Source organism: Lycium barbarum, chromosome 11 (genome assembly GCF_019175385.1).
Source record: "Lycium barbarum isolate Lr01 chromosome 11, ASM1917538v2, whole genome shotgun sequence".
NCBI classification, from domain to species: domain Eukaryota; kingdom Viridiplantae; phylum Streptophyta; class Magnoliopsida; order Solanales; family Solanaceae; genus Lycium; species Lycium barbarum.
Window position 1 is genome coordinate 105,799,886 of NC_083347.1, and position 19,132 is coordinate 105,819,017.

General features: G+C 35.2%; 1 protein-coding gene across 2 annotated transcripts; it reads right to left on the bottom strand.

Annotated features, from left to right (window-relative positions):
• Positions 1–2,993: 2,993 nt before the first annotated feature.
• Positions 2,994–7,092, bottom strand: LOC132619116 (uncharacterized). Of its 2 annotated transcripts, XM_060334079.1 has the most exons (3): positions 6,510–7,092; positions 5,334–5,905; positions 2,994–3,799 (listed from the first exon to the last, which is right to left on the bottom strand). In XM_060334079.1, the coding sequence occupies exons 1-2, from the start codon at positions 6,992–6,994 to the stop codon at positions 5,374–5,376; spliced, it is 1,017 nt and encodes a 338-aa protein (XP_060190062.1). In that variant the 5' UTR covers positions 6,995–7,092; the 3' UTR covers positions 2,994–3,799; positions 5,334–5,373. The 2 variants fall into 2 exon arrangements, with proteins under 2 accessions (XP_060190062.1, XP_060190061.1); XM_060334078.1 differs by lacking the exon at positions 2,994–3,799 and having other exon boundaries at positions 4,890–5,905; positions 6,510–7,089.
• Positions 7,093–19,132: the final 12,040 nt, after the last annotated feature.

Here is a 19,132-nt window from a genome sequence, read left to right on the forward strand (position 1 = left end):
CAGACAGGTATGTGTCTGATCTTTCAAAAGTAGGTCCTTTTCTGAGGATCCTACATGGGTGTGGCAATATTTCTGGAGAGTCCGAATAATATATTCTCTATGTTTCAATTTGCTTGTCTTAGTTTGGTTTGGACAGAGTTTAAGAAAGTAAAGAAAACTTTAGAATCTTGTGGTCTGAAACATGTCATGTAGGTTGTTGAAATCAAAGAATTCTGAAATTAGGAAATAGACATTCTGTTTTAAACAGACAAAAAAGAAATATAAGACAAACAAATTGAAACAGAAGGAGTAGCTTTGTTGCCATTGGCTTGCTCACCGAGCTTCAAATTACCTACCATTTATATATTTTACTCGTTTCATTTTGAAGATTTTCTCATCAATTAACATTTTGGATAAAATGGGAAACCAAGCGTACGTATATGGAACTGAGCCGACAATTAGCACACAACCTTTTGACTTTAATCCTGTCAAATGTTGGGTATGCTGACTTCTTCACTCTTTCATATTTGGTCGAGAAGAGTTGCCATAACTTTCTCATTGTGGAGGCATTTATATGTTCTTTACTGATTCTTATTTATTTCATGTTTTACTTAGTATCGATTTTTCTTTCCATTGTGCCTCCTGGGGAAATAAAGTTGTGTCCAATAAGTATCTAATCAATCAATTATGGCTGTCAGTTGTAATGTCACGACCCAATTAGCCGTGAGTGACACCCACACTAATTCTCCTAGTGGGCGAACCATCCCCTTAACCAATTACTTAATCATTTAAACAATCATAAATCAATAACCAGAATTAAATCATAAATCTGTCTAATCATGCCATAAATAAATAAACTGCGAAAATCCTATCTATTACAATCCCAAAATCCGAAAGTCATTGTACATGGACTCTAAAACATAACTGTCTAAAGAATGAACAACTGTTTGAATTAATCATAAATGTCTGAAATGAAATAGACATCCAAAATAAGAAAGATCTTCAGGCGGCATGGCATGGATAGGAGCTCACCGTCAGATCTGATCAGGAACTGGTCTCAAGCTAAATACGAGGTCTGGAGGAAGTCTCTTGCACACAATCTGCACTCAAATAAAAAGTGCATCAAGATAGTATCATTACAAACACTATGTACCGGTAGATATCATAGGCCGACTAAGATTAGTATCATGCATACGTTCATAAAATTAATAAGATAGACAGATAGGCACAACCGCACATAACCAAATAATGTCATCAACAAAAATCAGCCAACACATGAATAAGATAAGTCAGCCACAACCATCCATAGGAATAATATAAGTCTGATGCAATGCAATGCAACAATGATAGTATCTCAACTGTACACACACGCTACTGTAATTTTCGCTCAATGACCTGCAGGGGACCATAGTGTCCCAGTACCACTCGCTCCGAAACTGACCTCGGATCACGAGCCCATAACTTGGCCACATCCTCACCCCTTGTCAAATGTGCCTTTATATATATATATATATATATATATATATATATATATATATATATATATATATATATATATATCTTTGCTAGATGCCGCTGATTTCTTTAGGTGTAGGTTCTCCTCCTTTATTCTAAGTCTAGGTTTCTATTTATAGTACCACTTTTAGCTAACCTTTTCTAAAATGTCCTTGTAAGATGGGATATTCTTTTCTCAAAAAATGGAATATGCCATGGATATGGATAGGGAGGAATTTTGTCATGTTTATTGGTTCGATTTTCTTTTTTTCTTTTGATTAAATGAAAACACCAAGATAAAATATTAATCAACTACTTTTAAATCAAAAAATAAGAAAACTTAAATCATTACACTAAGGAAAAATTTAAAAGATAATTAACTAAAAAATTTTTAAAAGATAACTAACTCAAAAATTTTAAAAGAAACCTATTTTTTATTATTTTTCTTTCGTTAAAACACAAAACTTGTACTCTAAAAATAGTGAATATTTTTTGTTCTTTTTTTCCCCATAAATAAACCTACTAAATAAAATAGAATAAAATTGACTCATCAAAATTAAAATTAAAAGAAATATTTAGATACTAGAAGGTGAAACACCCCGGGGAGGGTTAAAAATCACGTGTCTACAAACTCAATTTAGCTTTGGATTTGAGCTTTGAATTCTTCAACTTCTACACTTTAAATCTAATCTTAATTTTCTTTTCTCTCTTTTCCGCAGGTATTAAAGTGGGAATTGAATCAAGATTGATTGCAAGCTAAGTGTCACCACATTATTAGTATTTTGGAAGAAGCCTGCACTATTTGTCTTAGTTTAACAGTAATATTTCGTATATTTCAGTTGGATTGGTACTTTGGAAGAAACTAACACTATCTGTCTTAGTTTAGGAGTAATATTTAGTATATATTTCAGTTGGATTTTCTTGTTATTGGACATTTAGGGACGAAATATTTTTTTGTATATAAAAGACACTCTTTAGTGACGAAATTACATTTGTTCAACTACGAAATATATACAACTTTAGAGACAATTGGCATCGTCACTGATTGAACTAAATAATTACTAACAATGTAGTTTTTTCGGTGTTAATAACCTTTTTTGTGACAAAAGCATACTATCAACTACAAAAAATTACACTTTTTATGACAAACAAATTCGTCACAAATGTTGCGCATTTGGGGACTTTTTTTTTTTTTTTTTTTTTTTGTAGTTAATATAACTCTTTTAGTGATGAAACACTAAGTTGCCAGTCTTTGCATACTATTAGTGACCCGCATTTAGGGACGACTGATTGACGAATTTGTTTTTCATTATAGAAGGTTTTTTGCGACAAAATATGATTTATAAATGACGAAATCATTTGTCACTAATAATCGAATTTGTTGTGGTTGGGGAGGTGGGGGGGGGGGGGGGGTGAATTGTAACCCATTTTAAATTATGTGAGTCGACTACTAAGTTAGACAGTCGACTTCCCTGCAAGTCTTAGAAACTTCGTTAGTAGACAAATAAAGATAAGTAATGTAATGCAAAAATAAATGAACACAGAGATTTTTATACGAGTTCGGATCACCGGTGTGGTGCCTAACCCAGTCCCTTTAGATTACAACTTGAACCATGATTCCAATTTGGATAGTTTCCAATTGTCCTCTAGTGACACCCTTGACCTGTATTGCTATCTATTTTCTTTCTCTAACACTTAAAGACTTTAATATACTATAGTGCATTTTACAAGATGAAGGGTAAACATATATTTTGCTCAAGTGAAGTTGTGGTGTTCTTCGACTCGTCAGGTCTTCTTTTATAGTTGGTTGCTTCAATTCTCGACAGAAGGCAGTGAATCAATCTTTCCATTCGATTGATCCTGATTGGCTTGCTCTAAGGTAACCCAAGGGAGTTTTTCCTCAATCAGGAATTTGAAGTGATCCGTTTATTGATCTTCTATCTTCCTCGGTATCTTCTTTCCCTCGATGGATCAAAGCTTGAGGTCTTCGCTGGTTGATTGGTTGACTTCCGTCATCTCTTGGGATCCGTTGATTTGATCTTGTATCTTTCTCGTATCTTCTTTTCTTTGATGAATCAAAGCTTGAGATCTTTACTATTTGACTTCTGTCATCTCTTGGCAGTTCGTGTGCTAGCTGTCTGTAGCCTGCTTACTTGATTTACATTTGGTTGATCCTGATTGATTTTCCTATACGGCTGTTTCTTCACGTCTTGAAGGTTTGCTATCTTGGTTTTCTTTATCTATCTCTATGATTAAGGATTTCTTCACAGGATATCTTTCTTCTTCCATCTGTATGTGTCTGCCGCATCCTTTTTCTTTTTGGTTCCTACAAAGTAATAATGACATCATGAAAATATTAACACGTGTGAATAATGAAGGCAACAAAATCATTTAAATAACTTATTAAATTCATGTCAATAGTTTCCCAAAGACTAAAAGGCAAGTTTCTTTGCCTTGTGAAAATTGAATTAGTTGAGGGATCGCAAACCCCCAATCAAAAGGTAAAACAGCAGTTCAATGATGTTCTTTTATTGAAAGTTCATTAATGTTCAAGCTGTATGATCATGACGAGCATTATCAACCATGCCACTCTTCATCACAGGGCTCTCACCCATGGCGGCAGAGCTAAAATGAGCCAACACCCTCAATTCAAGGGCGGCTCAATAAGATCGGAGGCCTAAAACCAACTTTATCGGGAGGCCTTATTTTTTCTGCTAAATATTTTTTATAGAAAAATTAACCTATAAATCTATTGTAGGAGAATTACCTATAAATCTATTGTAGGAGAAAAATTAACCTATAAATCTATTATAGGTAAAAATTAGGCCTCATCCTCCCTTAATTAGAGGTCTTGGGTTCCAACCTTAGAACAAAAAAATCTTGCTAGGAAGTGCTTACCTCTTTAACCGGCCTTGCGTGTCTTGAGATCGAATTAATCAAAAAATTTAATACAGGTATCGAACATCTGATGAAAAAAATGAGCTCCCAAAATTTTGGGGCCTAAAGCCACCGCTTTAGTGGCTTGGCCCTCTAGCCGGCCCTGCCTCAATTGAATCTCTTTCGCAAGAAAATTATACTGTATAAATAAGATAAAAGTAAATATTTTTGATTATATAATTGTTGAATTCCATTGGCATAAAAAATGATTCTTGTATAAAAGAGTTCAAAATATTGCATTAAATTACAAGTTCAAAATCTTAAATGTGTCACTCTAATTTTTTTATGAATTTCCTTATATGAATTTTTGGCCGCCAATATTCTAATATTCTGTCATTAATGTTACTGATAAAGAGCAAAAGATGGTCCCTGCACAATGCACACAAACATCTCAACTCTATCATCCTCAATAACTTCAAATGAGGATCCAATCACTCAATCAGTCCACCAATCAAAACTGAAAAGAAATGAAACGAATCTAAACACGTAACAAAATGTTACAGGCTTACAGCAAGCTACAAAAAGCGGAACAGTAAAAAGAACTAACAATATGTTACATCAAGAAAAGGAAAAGTACATAGTACTAGTAATTAAAGCAAGTAGGTCTCGAATTCGAGCTGAGGAAACACTTCTCCCATTTGGTAAGCCTTATACACAGGGGTGATTTTAGGCTTTATTTTTTGAGCATGTGAACACATGATCTCGCCGTGAAACTAATACTACCTACTGGAACACATATTATAAAAGACTAAATGGTGCATTTGGTTGAAAGTTGAGTTATTTACTTAGGGACTAGGGATCAACTCCTGCTTAATACATTTTTTTCATTTTTTTTAGTAGTGAATCCATGCTCCAAAAATCCTAGATTCGCCTCTGCTTATACAGTGATTATGTGACTTTCGTCGAGAACTCAAAATGAATACCTGACATTGAGAAACCCGAAAAATTCAATTTTTTGGATCTTTATGTTTCTTCTGCTGGATTTTCAAGTGAAAGTTGCTTTAACCATTCAAACGTTTGATGACTTGATAGTTTCTGTTTTGTCTCCATTTTCACCTCATTACAATTGGTGCTGCCTCTGTTTATGGTAACAACTTTTGAAGGAACTAGTTCAACTGCATTTACTGAAGATTTGCAGCTTCCCAGAAATACCCTTTTCCTTTCAAATATCCTCTGTTTCTTTTTCTTGCTTAGTTTAATCCTCATTTTATCGTCATTGCTCGAACTGCTGCTACTGCTATTACTACTGCTCGTACTATTTCGACTAATGTCGAAATTCTTGTTGCATCGAATTTTGAGGTCTTGTAATGCAATTTCTGGTGTTGTCACCAATCCAACACGAAAAAGGTTCCACGTTGTCGACTTTCGATTGTAACTATTGATGTTTCTGTGTGTTATCTTTGAAAATCGAACCTGGGGTGTCGGACTTGGTTGAGAATGAAACTGATTTCGAATCCAAGGCTTGTACGAGGAACAATGTACCATGGACTCTGTCCTGAAAAAGCACACGGATCGATCAGTAACCAAGCCAGGAATTCTAACAATATTTCTCAAAGAATATAAGAATGGCACAATTGAGATTCAAACATGCGATCTCAAGCAATTTATTTGCTAGTACTACATTTGTCTTTGGCCATAGATAGTATTTCATTATTTACATATACTAATTGGTTTGGCCATTAGTATTGCAAATACTGATAAAACATTGAAACAACTTGTTTAATTAGTCGCATTTGTGAATGAAAAAGATGTACCTACTAAAGTTGAATTTGATTAATTTATTCGAATTGATAAAATTAGGAGTTTATAAAGAAATTAAGTCTGCATACCACGTTTCGATTACTGGCATCATTATTACTAATCGATGAAATTCAATAAAATCCAAAAGTATTTCAAGTGAAATAATGTCTTTCACTCACAAATCTTATACACATTCTTTCCAAATGAAATATACAAAATAACCTCAACTTAAAGTGGGACATAAGGATTACTTATAATTCAATTTTAACCAAATAATATTTAAGCGTCTACTAGAAGCTCTCGCTATGTTAATGGGATTCAACTATCTTTATATAGAGAGGGAAAAGAATTATTTTTACCTTAATTGCAAGGTATGATTTTCCGACGAAGAGTATTTAGTTGAACTCGCTTCATTACATGTATCTCCACCCGTAGCATCGGTGTCATGGCTATCACTTAACGAGTTATTTGAATGACCTAGAGGTAAAATTTGGCCTTGGAAGAAAACTTCATCTGCAGTGCACATTAATGCTGAATTTCTTAAGAAAGAGCAGAAATTAAAGTCTTCTTGTGTTACACTTCCACGAGGAGATTCTAATTTTCTTGTTTGGTAATTCTCTTCATTGTTAGGCAAATCACAGAGTGATAATGTTTCTTCTTCTTCTTCCTCCTCTTCTTGTAGAAGAACAATCTCTTCATTGTTAAGAGAACTAGTGTTCACCCACATTTTGTCCACAGAGTTGCTTTTCTTTTTCCTATATTGAAGGAAGTTGAGATTTTGGCCTCCTATAAATATATTATTACTATAAATTAGGGAAAAAGATGAAAGTGAAAATAAGGACATAAATCGAAGGTACTTTAACGTAAGGTTACAAATAGAGCATAATTGGAAATTTCAACAGTATATATACTCTCACGGGTGGTGTTTGGCTGGAAATAAAATATTTATTAAAAAGAAAAAAATTAGCACATACCAAAAGTATCTGTAAAAACTTGCGATCTTAAACACAACATGACATTTTTAGGGTTATAAGAATGTCATAAAATTCTAAGTTAGGCAATATATTGGTATAAGTGTGGAACTTTGTGTATCATTTTATTTGAAATAAACTGTGAATTAAGAATATGTGTATGAGCAATATATGAATAAGCATAACTAAATTAGAGAAAATGATGAAGTGAAAATCAGGAGTTAAATAGAAGGTAATTAAGTAAATTTTGTAATTAAGTAAATTTACAAAAAGAGCATAATCAGAAATGTTAACAATAATATATAATTTCACCAGCGCTGGTGTTTGACTGTAAATAACATTAATTTTCTTTAACAGAGTCAAAAATACCGATAGAATTTATGACATTTAATTAATATACCATGACATTTCTATAGTAACAAGAGTGCCATTGAAGATAAACAGAAAAATATAAAGCTAAAATAATTTAAATATTATAGAAAAAACACATTTTTCTCGAACGAATTAAAGGAATCTCCCTTTCAAATGATTATGAGGACACCAAATTAGTTGAGATTTTTTGTGTTACCACTTGGAGGGTGAGAAGTGAGGACTACTTGATCAATTCCTACAATTAATAACATTATATTGAAGAATATATTGCTTGGATTTTTAAAATTTTGAATGGAATTGAACCACTAGACATATTTGGTATGGTGTTGTCGTTTTTCAAAGAGAATGACACACCACAAATTTCAAATTTTCAATGGACTATATTTTTACATGTAAGAATTTAGAAAGGCACACACAACCACCTCCATTTATGCTCTAACCGGCAAATTGTAGGGTTTGATGGAGACAAGTACACAACAATATATTTGATAGGAATGTCGTTTGGAAAGTTTTTAACAGATTAAATTGTAAACATTGATAATATAAAATAAAATTTAGAATATAATTTAACATGTTATAATAAATAACTATTCTATTTACTGATTTATCAGAACATATTTTTATAAAATTACTTGTATAAAATTATTATGCACGATAAGTGCACAAAAATTAAGCTCAAGATTTCATATTTTCAGAGTTGCTTTATGAATGGTGAAGGGGTAAACAAAGGGTAGTTAGTGATTTGTGAGGTTACTACATTATCTTCTTTGTCTGGTGAATTGTATTGAATGTGTTTCATAGAAAGCTTGTGATTCTAAAATGTGCATTAAATCATGTATGATATCATTACACATACGTAACTTTGGGATGTCTTGTCTAGCCCTACTGGTCAGAAGGTATGGCTCGAATCTAGATGTCATTAAAGAGGAAATAAACAACTTGCTGGCTAGCTTCTTGCTTTGGATTATGGTACCCATGAAATAAGAGTTAGTGTAATAGTGTTACAAGGCTTCATTTATGTTGCATGAATGATTCAGACTTTAGGCCATTAAGTACTTATTTAGTCTGAATAAGTTATAATCATTAAGACCTTGAACAAAATTTTAATATTATTAAGAGATACAACCACTTTGTCCATAACTACCAGTCACCATACCACTAACCACCTCTATCATCACAATCTTCACCATAGCTGTCAACCACCGCTACCGTCACCAGACACCACCACCAACCACCTCTGCCATAATAACCATCATTGGCAACCACCACTGGTGCCAATCAGTATAGTCAATCGCTCCAACACGTACCAACTCCATCATTATAATTATATTTACCGACACCATCAACCACTACCATCCCCACGGCTAATCCCTACTATCAACTGTTGACACCCAATTTTATCCCGCCCCTCCTCCAAAATATCTATTCACGCGTCTAATATTTTTGGCAACTTAAGAAATAATTATTTATATTTTTGCTATAATTATTAGCTTTTATTAATACCGGCATTTCATTATTCTATTGTAGTCACTAGCTATTATTATTACTATTATTATTATTATTATTATTATTATTATTATTATTATTATTATTATTATTATTATTATTATCATTATTAATAGTATTATCATAATTCGCGTTTTTATCATTTCAGCATGTTTACCAGCCTATGCACACGCATCGCATTTATTTTCGAGCAATTAAATAATAGCGTTTACTTACTGTTGAATTTCAAATATATTATCTCACGGCTATTACGACGTCATTTTATTTTTAACTGAATACTAATAAATACACACTTTTATATTAGGGGATATTTTAGCACCTATAATTAATTAAAATGGGTCTTTTATTTAAATTTAGAAGCCAAACTATTTCTTTCATTCAGCCCACATTTTAATTCACCCCAGCCCACATTTAAAATCGACCCAGCCCATTGAATCGTTTAACCCGACCCGCCCAAGCCTCTTATTTCACCCAACCTAACCCTAAAACAAAACAGATCTTCAGATCCGCCTCCACCCCGCTCCTCTCTCTCCTCACCTCTCTCTCTCTCTCTCTCTCGTCTTCTTCAACGCCGTGAACAGCAAAATCCCAGAGCTTTTTCGATCCTCGCAGTCCATGCATGGACAAATCGGGAATAGATATTAACGCTTGTACCTCTCATCACAGTTCAACGTTGAAAAGGGGGTTTTCCTCTTTCTCTTTTTGATTTTTTTTATCTGAAACCTTAATGATTTTTGTCCGTTTGCAAGCTCAAATTCTACTTTATTAGCCCTTTTGATTTTTCGGGTACAAAAATCTTAATGAGTCTTTGTCTCCTTCTTCTTCGGTTTTCGGAGCGATGTCATAAAAAAAGCTCTCCAACGTTCAGATTTAGCACGAGTGTTGACTTGATTTGAATTTTTGTTTTCAAATCCCGCCCAGAAAATCGAACCCAGCAAACCCTAAAATATCCTATAAATACTTGCTTCTTACTCCGTTGAAGGGGGGGTTTTTGGGTAGCCGCCATCGAATTCCCAGAAAAATATTGTTTCTTTAGCCGCCTTGAATCTCTTGAAAAGTATTTTGTTTTCAGCCGCCCCGAGTTCTTTTTTGACCGCCTCAAATCCCCCTTGGAAAAAACATTAATAGTTATCAGCCTTACTGTTTCTGGATATTCCTCTAAAATACCAAATCATTTTTTTTCTCTTTTGCCCCCCTGTTACTGGTGCGAATCCGATTGCATGCAAACTCGGAATTTGGTAGTGTTCGAGTGGAATCAGAGACCTCACACTCACTTCGCTGCACCCGAAGAAGGTAATTTCCTTCCTTTAAGTTATTTTTGGTATTTGTTTGAACGCTTGAAACTGTCTACGTGATTTTGTTTGCTTAGTTGTATTTCAGTTCTATTGTAGTTATTCTAGTTGTGTTAAGCATGTTTAGTCCTGTTTAGTTTAGTTTTCGTGACTGTTTTGGATTCATATGCAAGTTTAGATTAACCTTGTGCTTTAAGTGGGCCTTTGTTTGCTTGTATGTCACTGGGTTAATCATTTGTTAGTTCAAATTAGGTAACCTATTAATTGTGTTTGTGTGCTTTAGCTCTTTTTCTATGATTAATTAGTGTGAATCTGATCTGATTAAAGTCTGATAAGGATTATTAGCATGCCTATTCTGTTTGCTTCTATGTATTATTTAGAAGAATGATGTTAATCCTTGCTTATTCTCTGAAAACTGGATTTGTTGGCTCGCTGCTATGACACCTAATGATTTATATTCAGTTATGATCTAGAAATCTGCTAATATGTTTAAATTTTTTATGACTAGTCACCCTATTAACTGTTGGTGTCAAATCGGGATTAATGGGCGTTAGATTTGATCAATATGGTTAAATATACTTTCTTGTTTGATACCATGATTAGTGTACTCAACTCTTTGTCTTTTTTTTTTAAAACTAGTGTGTAAATTGATTTTGAATAGCTGAGACCTGCCCATAACTGTTTAAGTTAAGTTTAAAGTCATTTATGACCTGTATGTTTGATATACTAAAATAGTTTTTCCCGTGGTATGTTGCTTGGTCATAGTATTATTCTCAAAACATGTTACTAGTGATAAAATGGAACCCTTATGCCTACTGGATTTGTACCTGTTGAAGCTAGAAATGACATTTACTCGGCTTAACAAAAGAACCAGACCATTCGCATGCTCCCTTAATGAAATCTATTTCAAACATGAGGTCTGTGCCAATTGGTTTGTCGTAGGTAGTATCGCAAATCTCAGAATGTGTTCAAAAGGATTTAAAAAGATTTTGAATCTAACTTCAGTATCCGCAAATCTGTACCAATACCCTATTGAGTCCTGTAATGCTGTTCTTGATTGACAAAAGTTGCTAGTTGCGTACTATGTGGTCATTTCTATTTTAAATTCGAACCTGCTTAAGCTCACTTAAGAAGATTGTGGAATTAAAAGATATGTGTCTTTGTATGATGTTTGTTTGGGTGTTGAGATTACTATGACCAGTTAACATGTTAAAAAGGAAATGCCAAAGGCCTGCCGCAGATTCCATGTCTCCTGGTTGTTATCTGTCCCTTTGTATGATTAAGTATCTTTCATGAATACACCTTGATATGTGAGATATATTCTGTGTATATACACGAGCATGTGTTATTTGATGTGTTAGGCTACAAGGGTATATCATTCGTATGAATCTCTAAATGCGTGTTGATATAGAATTTCTGTTAATCCTTGGGTCTGCTTACATTTATTCACTGTTGTGTTTTTGCCTCTTATGTATCCAATTGGACTTGTGTGGCTTCATTGTGTTTGGGCCTGATTTCCCCTTTGCATTTAGGCCTAAGGCCTTATTATCCTTCTGTCTGTTTTTGTATACACGCATGACTTTGGAATGTGAATTGCATATGCCTTAGTCTTTTATTATATACTAATCCTTATCTTTCTTTTATGCATGACCACCGCATACGAGTCCGAGGGACTCGTTTTCTTCCGCATTTGGAGTTGGGCTAAAAGCCCAACATGACTCCTCTCTCTGCCCAGCCCTCTGTCTGCAGCAATACGATAAAATATTCTGGGCCGAAGCCCAACAACAGCTGATCGTAGCAGTCCTAAAGATGGGTTGAGCCCATTAAACTATATTTGCTCCCCTATTTTAATTTTTATGCATTTAATTTGTGGTGTATGACTAACCCTTTGTTTTTGTTAATTTAGATGAGCCCTAGTAAAATTAGTGGGTTAGCTTTAGCATAATGGGTGATTAATTTAAGGAAGAAACCAATAGTTAATTCCATAGGTTCATTTCATATGTTAAAATTATTTATAGTATCTATAATATTCGTTTCGTTAAAACAATTGATTTTAAAATAGCATGATTATATATTTTGAGCTAAAGGAATCGTGATTTATTCTTGCTATCTTAAAGATTTCAAAACGTCACTAATATGTAAATAGTAACTTAAGTATATTTTATAAACATTGTTTCCAAGATTCATCCAATTATACATATTTTTAGCCGAGCATAGTTAAATAAAGTTAGTAAAAAGAGAAAGAAAACTCATCACCTTTTGCATTCTATTTATAAAATAAGTCTAGGTTTTCTACACCACTATACTCATAGAAGTCTTGTTTTAAATAGCATTTTGTGCAAATTATCCTACAAGTCTTGTTTTAAATAGCATTTTTATTTAAAGCCTTAGAATATATATTTTTTTTAAATTTTATTTTAAACAGCGTTGTTATATTTTCCTTTAAAACATTAGTAATATTATAAGTCATTTTCTTAAAATTTAAGCACCTTATTTAACCTTAATTAATTAACCTAAGTTTAGCCGGATAACCGTAGTTAACGGATTCTAAAGGGTGCCTAACCCCTTCCCTTTAGGATAATTAGAACCCTTACCTAGAATTGAAATTTAAGCAGAGCATTAACGAGGTTTAGTTAGCTTTACCTTAGTTAATAATTAGGTGCCCTAATTCACCTTAAAATTAATTAGGTGGCGACTCCTTAAAATAAACAAATAGGAATCACCAATGTGTTATACTCCAATTTAACCTGTTTAAAATGGGGTATAACAGCTTGGCGACTCCGCTGGGCACTTTAGGTTTTTAACCATAACAACTTAGGTTAATTAATATTTTGTTGGATGTTTTGTTTGTTTTCTTTATTTTTCCTTATATGCTTTTAAATGTTTTATTGTTTTATTACTTATTTGCCTTTGCTATGTAATATGTATTTGCTTTAAATTGGCATTCCGCTCATACTTCCTCCACTCCTGGAAAATTCACACACTTAAAGCGGTTTCGCGGTTCGCGGTCGTGCACTACTAAATTACCCCTTTAGTTGGATCGATCTTGTGGATTTAGTCGATCGGCGGTGCAGTCGACAGCCACGGACTTTCCACTCCCAAGTTGTCCACTTGGGGAGCCTCGTGTCGTAGGAAACCAACTCTTAGTCTACCTAGGGTAGAGCGAAAACCAAAACCTTGTAAGGACATGCATCATTTTAAACCTAGGAGGCTTAATACCCTTGATGTATTGAGTTCATTAGTCAACCTTACCAAATGTCCAAATGAGTCTATGACTCTAAGTGACATTATTCACTATTTATGTGCATTATTTGAAGGACAAATGTGTGGAATATGTGGACCTAGTACTCTATAGATAAATATTTCAGGAAAACTGACATTTTGTTGCAGGATTGTCGTGAAGCATCCAATTAATACCGGAGGTTTGAAGACAACCAAAGGAAATTAGTAGAGATGAAGTATTAAATATCTTAGATTAACTTTGAATTGTATTATTAACTGGCATGTAATAAATTTTTATTATTCTTGTAAATTAGTTTTAGGAAGAGTTATGGAATGATACATAAAAGACATGTTTGTCCTTCAAATGTTCGTTAGGCCTACCTTTGGCATAAAGAGGTCCCTTGCATTATAGAACGCGATGTATTATGTGTAATAATGTGTTTATGTGCAATAATATGTCCTTACAGTATACTGACTCGTTTTCTTTTTCTTTTCTTATTTTATCTTTTTTCTTTTAAACTTATTTTCAAAACAAAAGGTTGACTTGTACTAAAGGGGAACTGGCGGAGCATCCATATTTCACACGGTCTAAAGTCAAGAAACCAGACTTTGACTCATCACTAATCACCTGGTTAACTAAAAAGACTCGTTCTAAAATGGAGCAAAGTTTGATCAATGAAACCACTTCATCTGAGCCATCTCTTAGTTTACCGATCACGAGTGATCCCACATCCTCTAATGAACCAGAACCACACATGACTCCATCTCATGGGGTTCGTCAGACTTTGCCTATGCCACCTCCATTCTCAAACTTGGATGAACTTAACCAAGCAAACTATTTTACCACTTTTCATCCAGCTCATTCCGAACCCCTCGTCTACTTAGTTACTCAAAATGCTTCTCTTTTGTTTACAGCCGCTTCTTCAAAGGTTCAGTACATACCGCTGGCACATGATGTTACTAATGCGCATCAAGTTCTGCTGGTATATACTTATGCCACAGCTCCACCCATGACACAAACTCAAGGACTATGTCACACAGATGTTGATCATTATGTCGAAGTCGAAAAGGAGGCAAGGGCAGTTAATGATGAAATGATAAATAGAAAGATCAAAAGTTTGGAAGATGCTATGAGAAGTTTGCGTGGACTTGGTAGTAACCAAAGCTTGAGAGAAGAATTATGTGCATTTCCTGAGGTAGAATTTCCACCAGGTTACAAGATTCCAAAATTTGAGAAGTTTGATGGGTCGGAAATCCTTTCTTCCATTTGAAGGTCTATTGTGAAAAGTTGATTGGTGTGGGGAAGAATGAAGGGATAAGAATCAAAATATTTAATCAGAGTTTGAGTGGAAAATCTTTGGAATGGTATTCCAAGCAAGATACAACTAAATGGCGTACTTGGGATGACTTGGCAAATGCTTTTGTGGATCATTACAAGTTTCATGTTGAGATCGCTCCTGACAGAATCTCAATTACAAAATTAAAGAAGAAGTCAACCGAATCATTCCGAGAATATGCTATACGGTGGAGGGAAGAAGCATCTAGGGTACACCCGCCCATGGAGGAAACAGAAATGGTTACTTTCTTCATTCAGGCACTAGAACTGCAGTACTATGAACGTTTGGTGACAATGGGCGGAAATTTTTTTGCAGAAGTGATCAAAGCTGGGGACTTGATCGAAGATGGCTTTAAGATAGGGAGAATAACAAGTCTAGCGGCATTGCAGTCTACTAGTAAGGCCATACAAACCGGTGCTCTCGGAAATGGAAAGAAAAAAGAAAAGGAAGCGGCAACGGTAATGGCTCTGGGAAGCACCTCATACCACCATCAACAACCTCCGCGGTACCAGTCTAACGCTCTCCACTCACAATATTTCCAATATTCGTCACATCCATACAACCAAGCTTTGTCATCTTACCAGCCTCAATCACCACAAATTTCCTACCCCGTCTACAACACACAGCCAACATCCCGAGCTCCACGACCACTAACATACCCAGCTCCACCATCACAATTTCATTATCCAAACAATGCATCCGCACCTCGCCTAAATAGACCTTTCGGCAATTTTACACCGTTAGGAGAGCCATTGAGCGTTGTTTTTGAAAGACTGCAAGCTTCAGGCTTATTATATCCTGTGGAAGTTTCCACCGAGCTAAAACAATATGTTGATGTCTCTAGTAAACCAAAGCAGTGATCTGAACCAAAGCACAAGCTTTGAAATAGGTAGAATTCCAGATCCACTACCTAGAAGTTTTGATCCCACTAAAATGTGTGCATATCATTTGGGGGTAAAAGGCCATTCCACTGATCGTTGTTATGTATTGAAACACAAGGTTGAAGATCTTATTGAAGCAAAACAGATCATGGTCAAACAACCGGCACCAAATTTATAGTGTCTGTGGATAGCGTGAAAGATCATGGTCTTGTGGCCGTTGCTTCTCGGGCTATAGTGATAAGAGGTTTTGTGCCTGTCGAGATATTAGGAGCTTCATCAACACCTGTGGAGGTAGTTCAAGCGCCAAATCAGTTGCCAGTACTCGATACCAAAACCGTACCATGGAATTATCAACAAGCTGTGATGGAATGTCGAGGAAAGGAAACGATCACTGACAAGACTAAGACGTCAGGAATGACAAGGTCCGGAAGGTTCTATACCCCAGAAGAGCTAGCTAGATTGAGGCAAACTAAATAAACCAATGTGCCTCCCAAAAGGGTTGTGACAGAAGCCGAGGCAGAAGAATTTTTGAGAAAAATTAAGGCCAGCGAATACTCAGTTGTTAAGCAGTTGAAAAAGACCAATGCCCAGATTCCTATCCTCTATTTTCTTTTGAGTTCAGATGTACACAGAAATGCACTCTTGAAGATTTTGAGTGAAGCATATGTTCCAATCAAAACAACTAGTGAGACTTTAGCTGGAATAGTTGGGCGCGTGCTTGACAGTTATCGAATCAGCTTCGATAATGAAGAACTGCCACCAGAGGGATATAGTCACAACAAAGCACTCCATATAACTGTCAAGTGTCGTAACATGTGTGTGTCTAAAGTGTTGATTGATGGGGGCTCTGGACTTAACATTTGTCCACTAATAAGTCTGAGGAAGATCGGATATAATATTAGCGAGCTTAAGACAAGTGATATGAATATTCGAGCATTTGATGGGGCTCAAAGGCGTCCTATTGGAGAAATAGAGTTAAACGTGCTGATTGGACTTGTTGAGTTCATTATGGATTTTCAAGTACTTGATATCTCCACGACATACAACATGTTGTTACGAAGACCGTGGATCCATCTGGCTGGAGCTGTGCCATCTACTTTGCATTAGACTGCCAAATTTGAGTGGGATCAACAACAAATATGCATACAAGGAGAATGTGACATGTCCATCTATCGAGAGCAATCTATCCCGTTCATTGAGGCAACAGGAGGGTTTGATGGAACAACTTACCATGCTTGGGAGGTTGTGAATGTTACTAGAGTGGGTGAAGGGAGTCAAACTCAAGAATCAAAAATGTCATGCGCCGCAATCATGGTTGCAAAGGAAATGCTAAAAAATGGGTACCAACCTGGATTTGGGTTAGGGAAGACATTAAATGGGCGGGTTGAGCCTGTAGTCCTCCCTGCACAACAGTATACATTTGGTTTGGGATATGAACCAACTGAGGAAGAAGTGAAGGAAGCACGAAAGAATAAAGGAAAGGAGATGTTCTTGCCAAAACCCATTCCTACCATTGATCAAACTTTCTCAAAACCTGCCATCTCCAAAACTTCAGATTTGACTGTCGAAGTTGCCTATGATGATATTGTGGAAGGGATCAAGAACTTGTTCGTGGAAGACGAAGATGATCATGTTGTGGTAATTGAAGACATTGCTGAAACACTGACCTTATGGGCTGCCGAACCAGGACCTAAGTTGAAGAATTGGATTTGCATCTCAGCCCAGGTTCGTCGGGAGTTTCAGTAGTTTAAGTTTATATTCCTTTTGTAATAGGCCGGAGGCATAAGCTAGAATATTTTGTTTTTGTCATGTCGCCTCTATGTTTTGTTATGGCCTTTCTGATTTAGTATTTTTCATTTTTTGTAATGAACTACGTTTGTCCTGACTTCCTTTTGGATACGTAGGCAGCCCATATCGGGTTCGGCCACTCTTTTCAAAACATTTCAGTGTCTTTGTTTTGTAGGTTTGAACTACGTGTGACCTGATTTCCTTTTAGATACGTAGGCAACCCACATCGGGTTCGACCCTCCTTTTATTAAAAAAAAAAAAAAACCTCAAAAGTTCTTATTTTTATTCATGAACTACGTCTGGCCTGATTCCTTTGGGATACGTAGGCAACCCAAGGCGGGTTCGGCCCTTCTATTTTAAAATTTCAAAGTCTTTGGTTTGTCCAACCATTTTAGTTCCTATAAGATACATAAGGATTTTGTATAAAGTTTTGGTCTTCCCATTGTTTAAATTCATGTGTCCTAGTATCTTGAAACTGGGACAAATTTTTGAAATCGGTCAAATCGCTTCCAAAAACTTTCATTATAACTTCTCACTTTTCAATTATTTAGAACCAAGTGCCTCCAGGACTGGAAACTGGGGCAATTTTTTAGAAGTAGCACAAAAGTGGTCTTAAATGTTCAACAACTTTAAATAAAGTTCGTCCATATCTTTCTAGAAATGTTGATAAGTTTGAATTCGAGTCTTCACAATCATTTTATCTATTAGAGCCTCTAAGTATCCTCTTTCAAAGTCATCCAAATATCATTACTCTTAATTTCAAAAGATGTTCTTTATTACTTATTACTGAAAACTCCTTGGCAAAGCAAAATATCTGGTGGGGTATCGAAGAATGTAAAGGCGACCGAGACAAGAATCAATTCAAGGACCAAGTTCCCCGATATGCACAAGTCAACCAATTTTCTTTTAAAACTCACAATTTTTCTTTGATGAGACAGGTTCAATTAACATGAATGTGGCGCATATTTGACTCTTCTTCAAATTTTAATTATGGACGTGAACAAAGAGTTAGCTTTCTTCAAAAGACAAATATTCTTTAATGTGGATGTAAATTTAGCTTGTGCTAAACGGTGGACGTTATTCCACTCTTCATGAAATTTTGATCGCAACAGTGGACATGAATTTATCTTCTCAACCAAGGGTGTGAGCGTAATTCTTTCAAACCCAGCTATTTACATATTCTTACCACTAACAGTTGTTTTAGCTCGTGGCATTTCTCGATGGATCAAGGGCACATGATCGTGGAGTTAACCTTCTTCAAAGTGGATACGAACATGGTCACCTGTTATTGGTTTAAATTCCTCAATTTTGTCATCACTTTGTACATATTTATTTATTTCAAGTCGCTAACAAGTTCTTTTTAGAATGTGGTCTTTAATGAGATGACAATATCGAAATCTTGCATCATATGTCAAATCGTGGGGACAATTGTAGATTTAACTTTCGGACATGGATTAGGATGTGGAATTATATCTCTTCTCGAATGGTTTTGTGGATGTGGACATAAACGTGGATATACATGTCAACATTACAAATTGTGAGAGCGGACGTGGATTTATATTTCAATATCGTGGATTGTGTGGGTGTTGATTTATTTTCTACATTGTGGATAT

What these genes read in the sequence shown, in the direction of transcription:
- LOC132619116 (XM_060334079.1), bottom strand. Translation starts at nt 6,994, where the DNA reads ATGTCCTTATTTTCACTTTCATCTTTTTCCCTAATTTATAGTAATAAT. An exon ending in AATCATACCTTGCAATTAAG is followed by an intron (nt 5,906 to 6,509) that starts GTAAAAATAATT and finishes GTGCTTTTTCAG; the next exon opens with GACAGAGTCCATGGTACATT.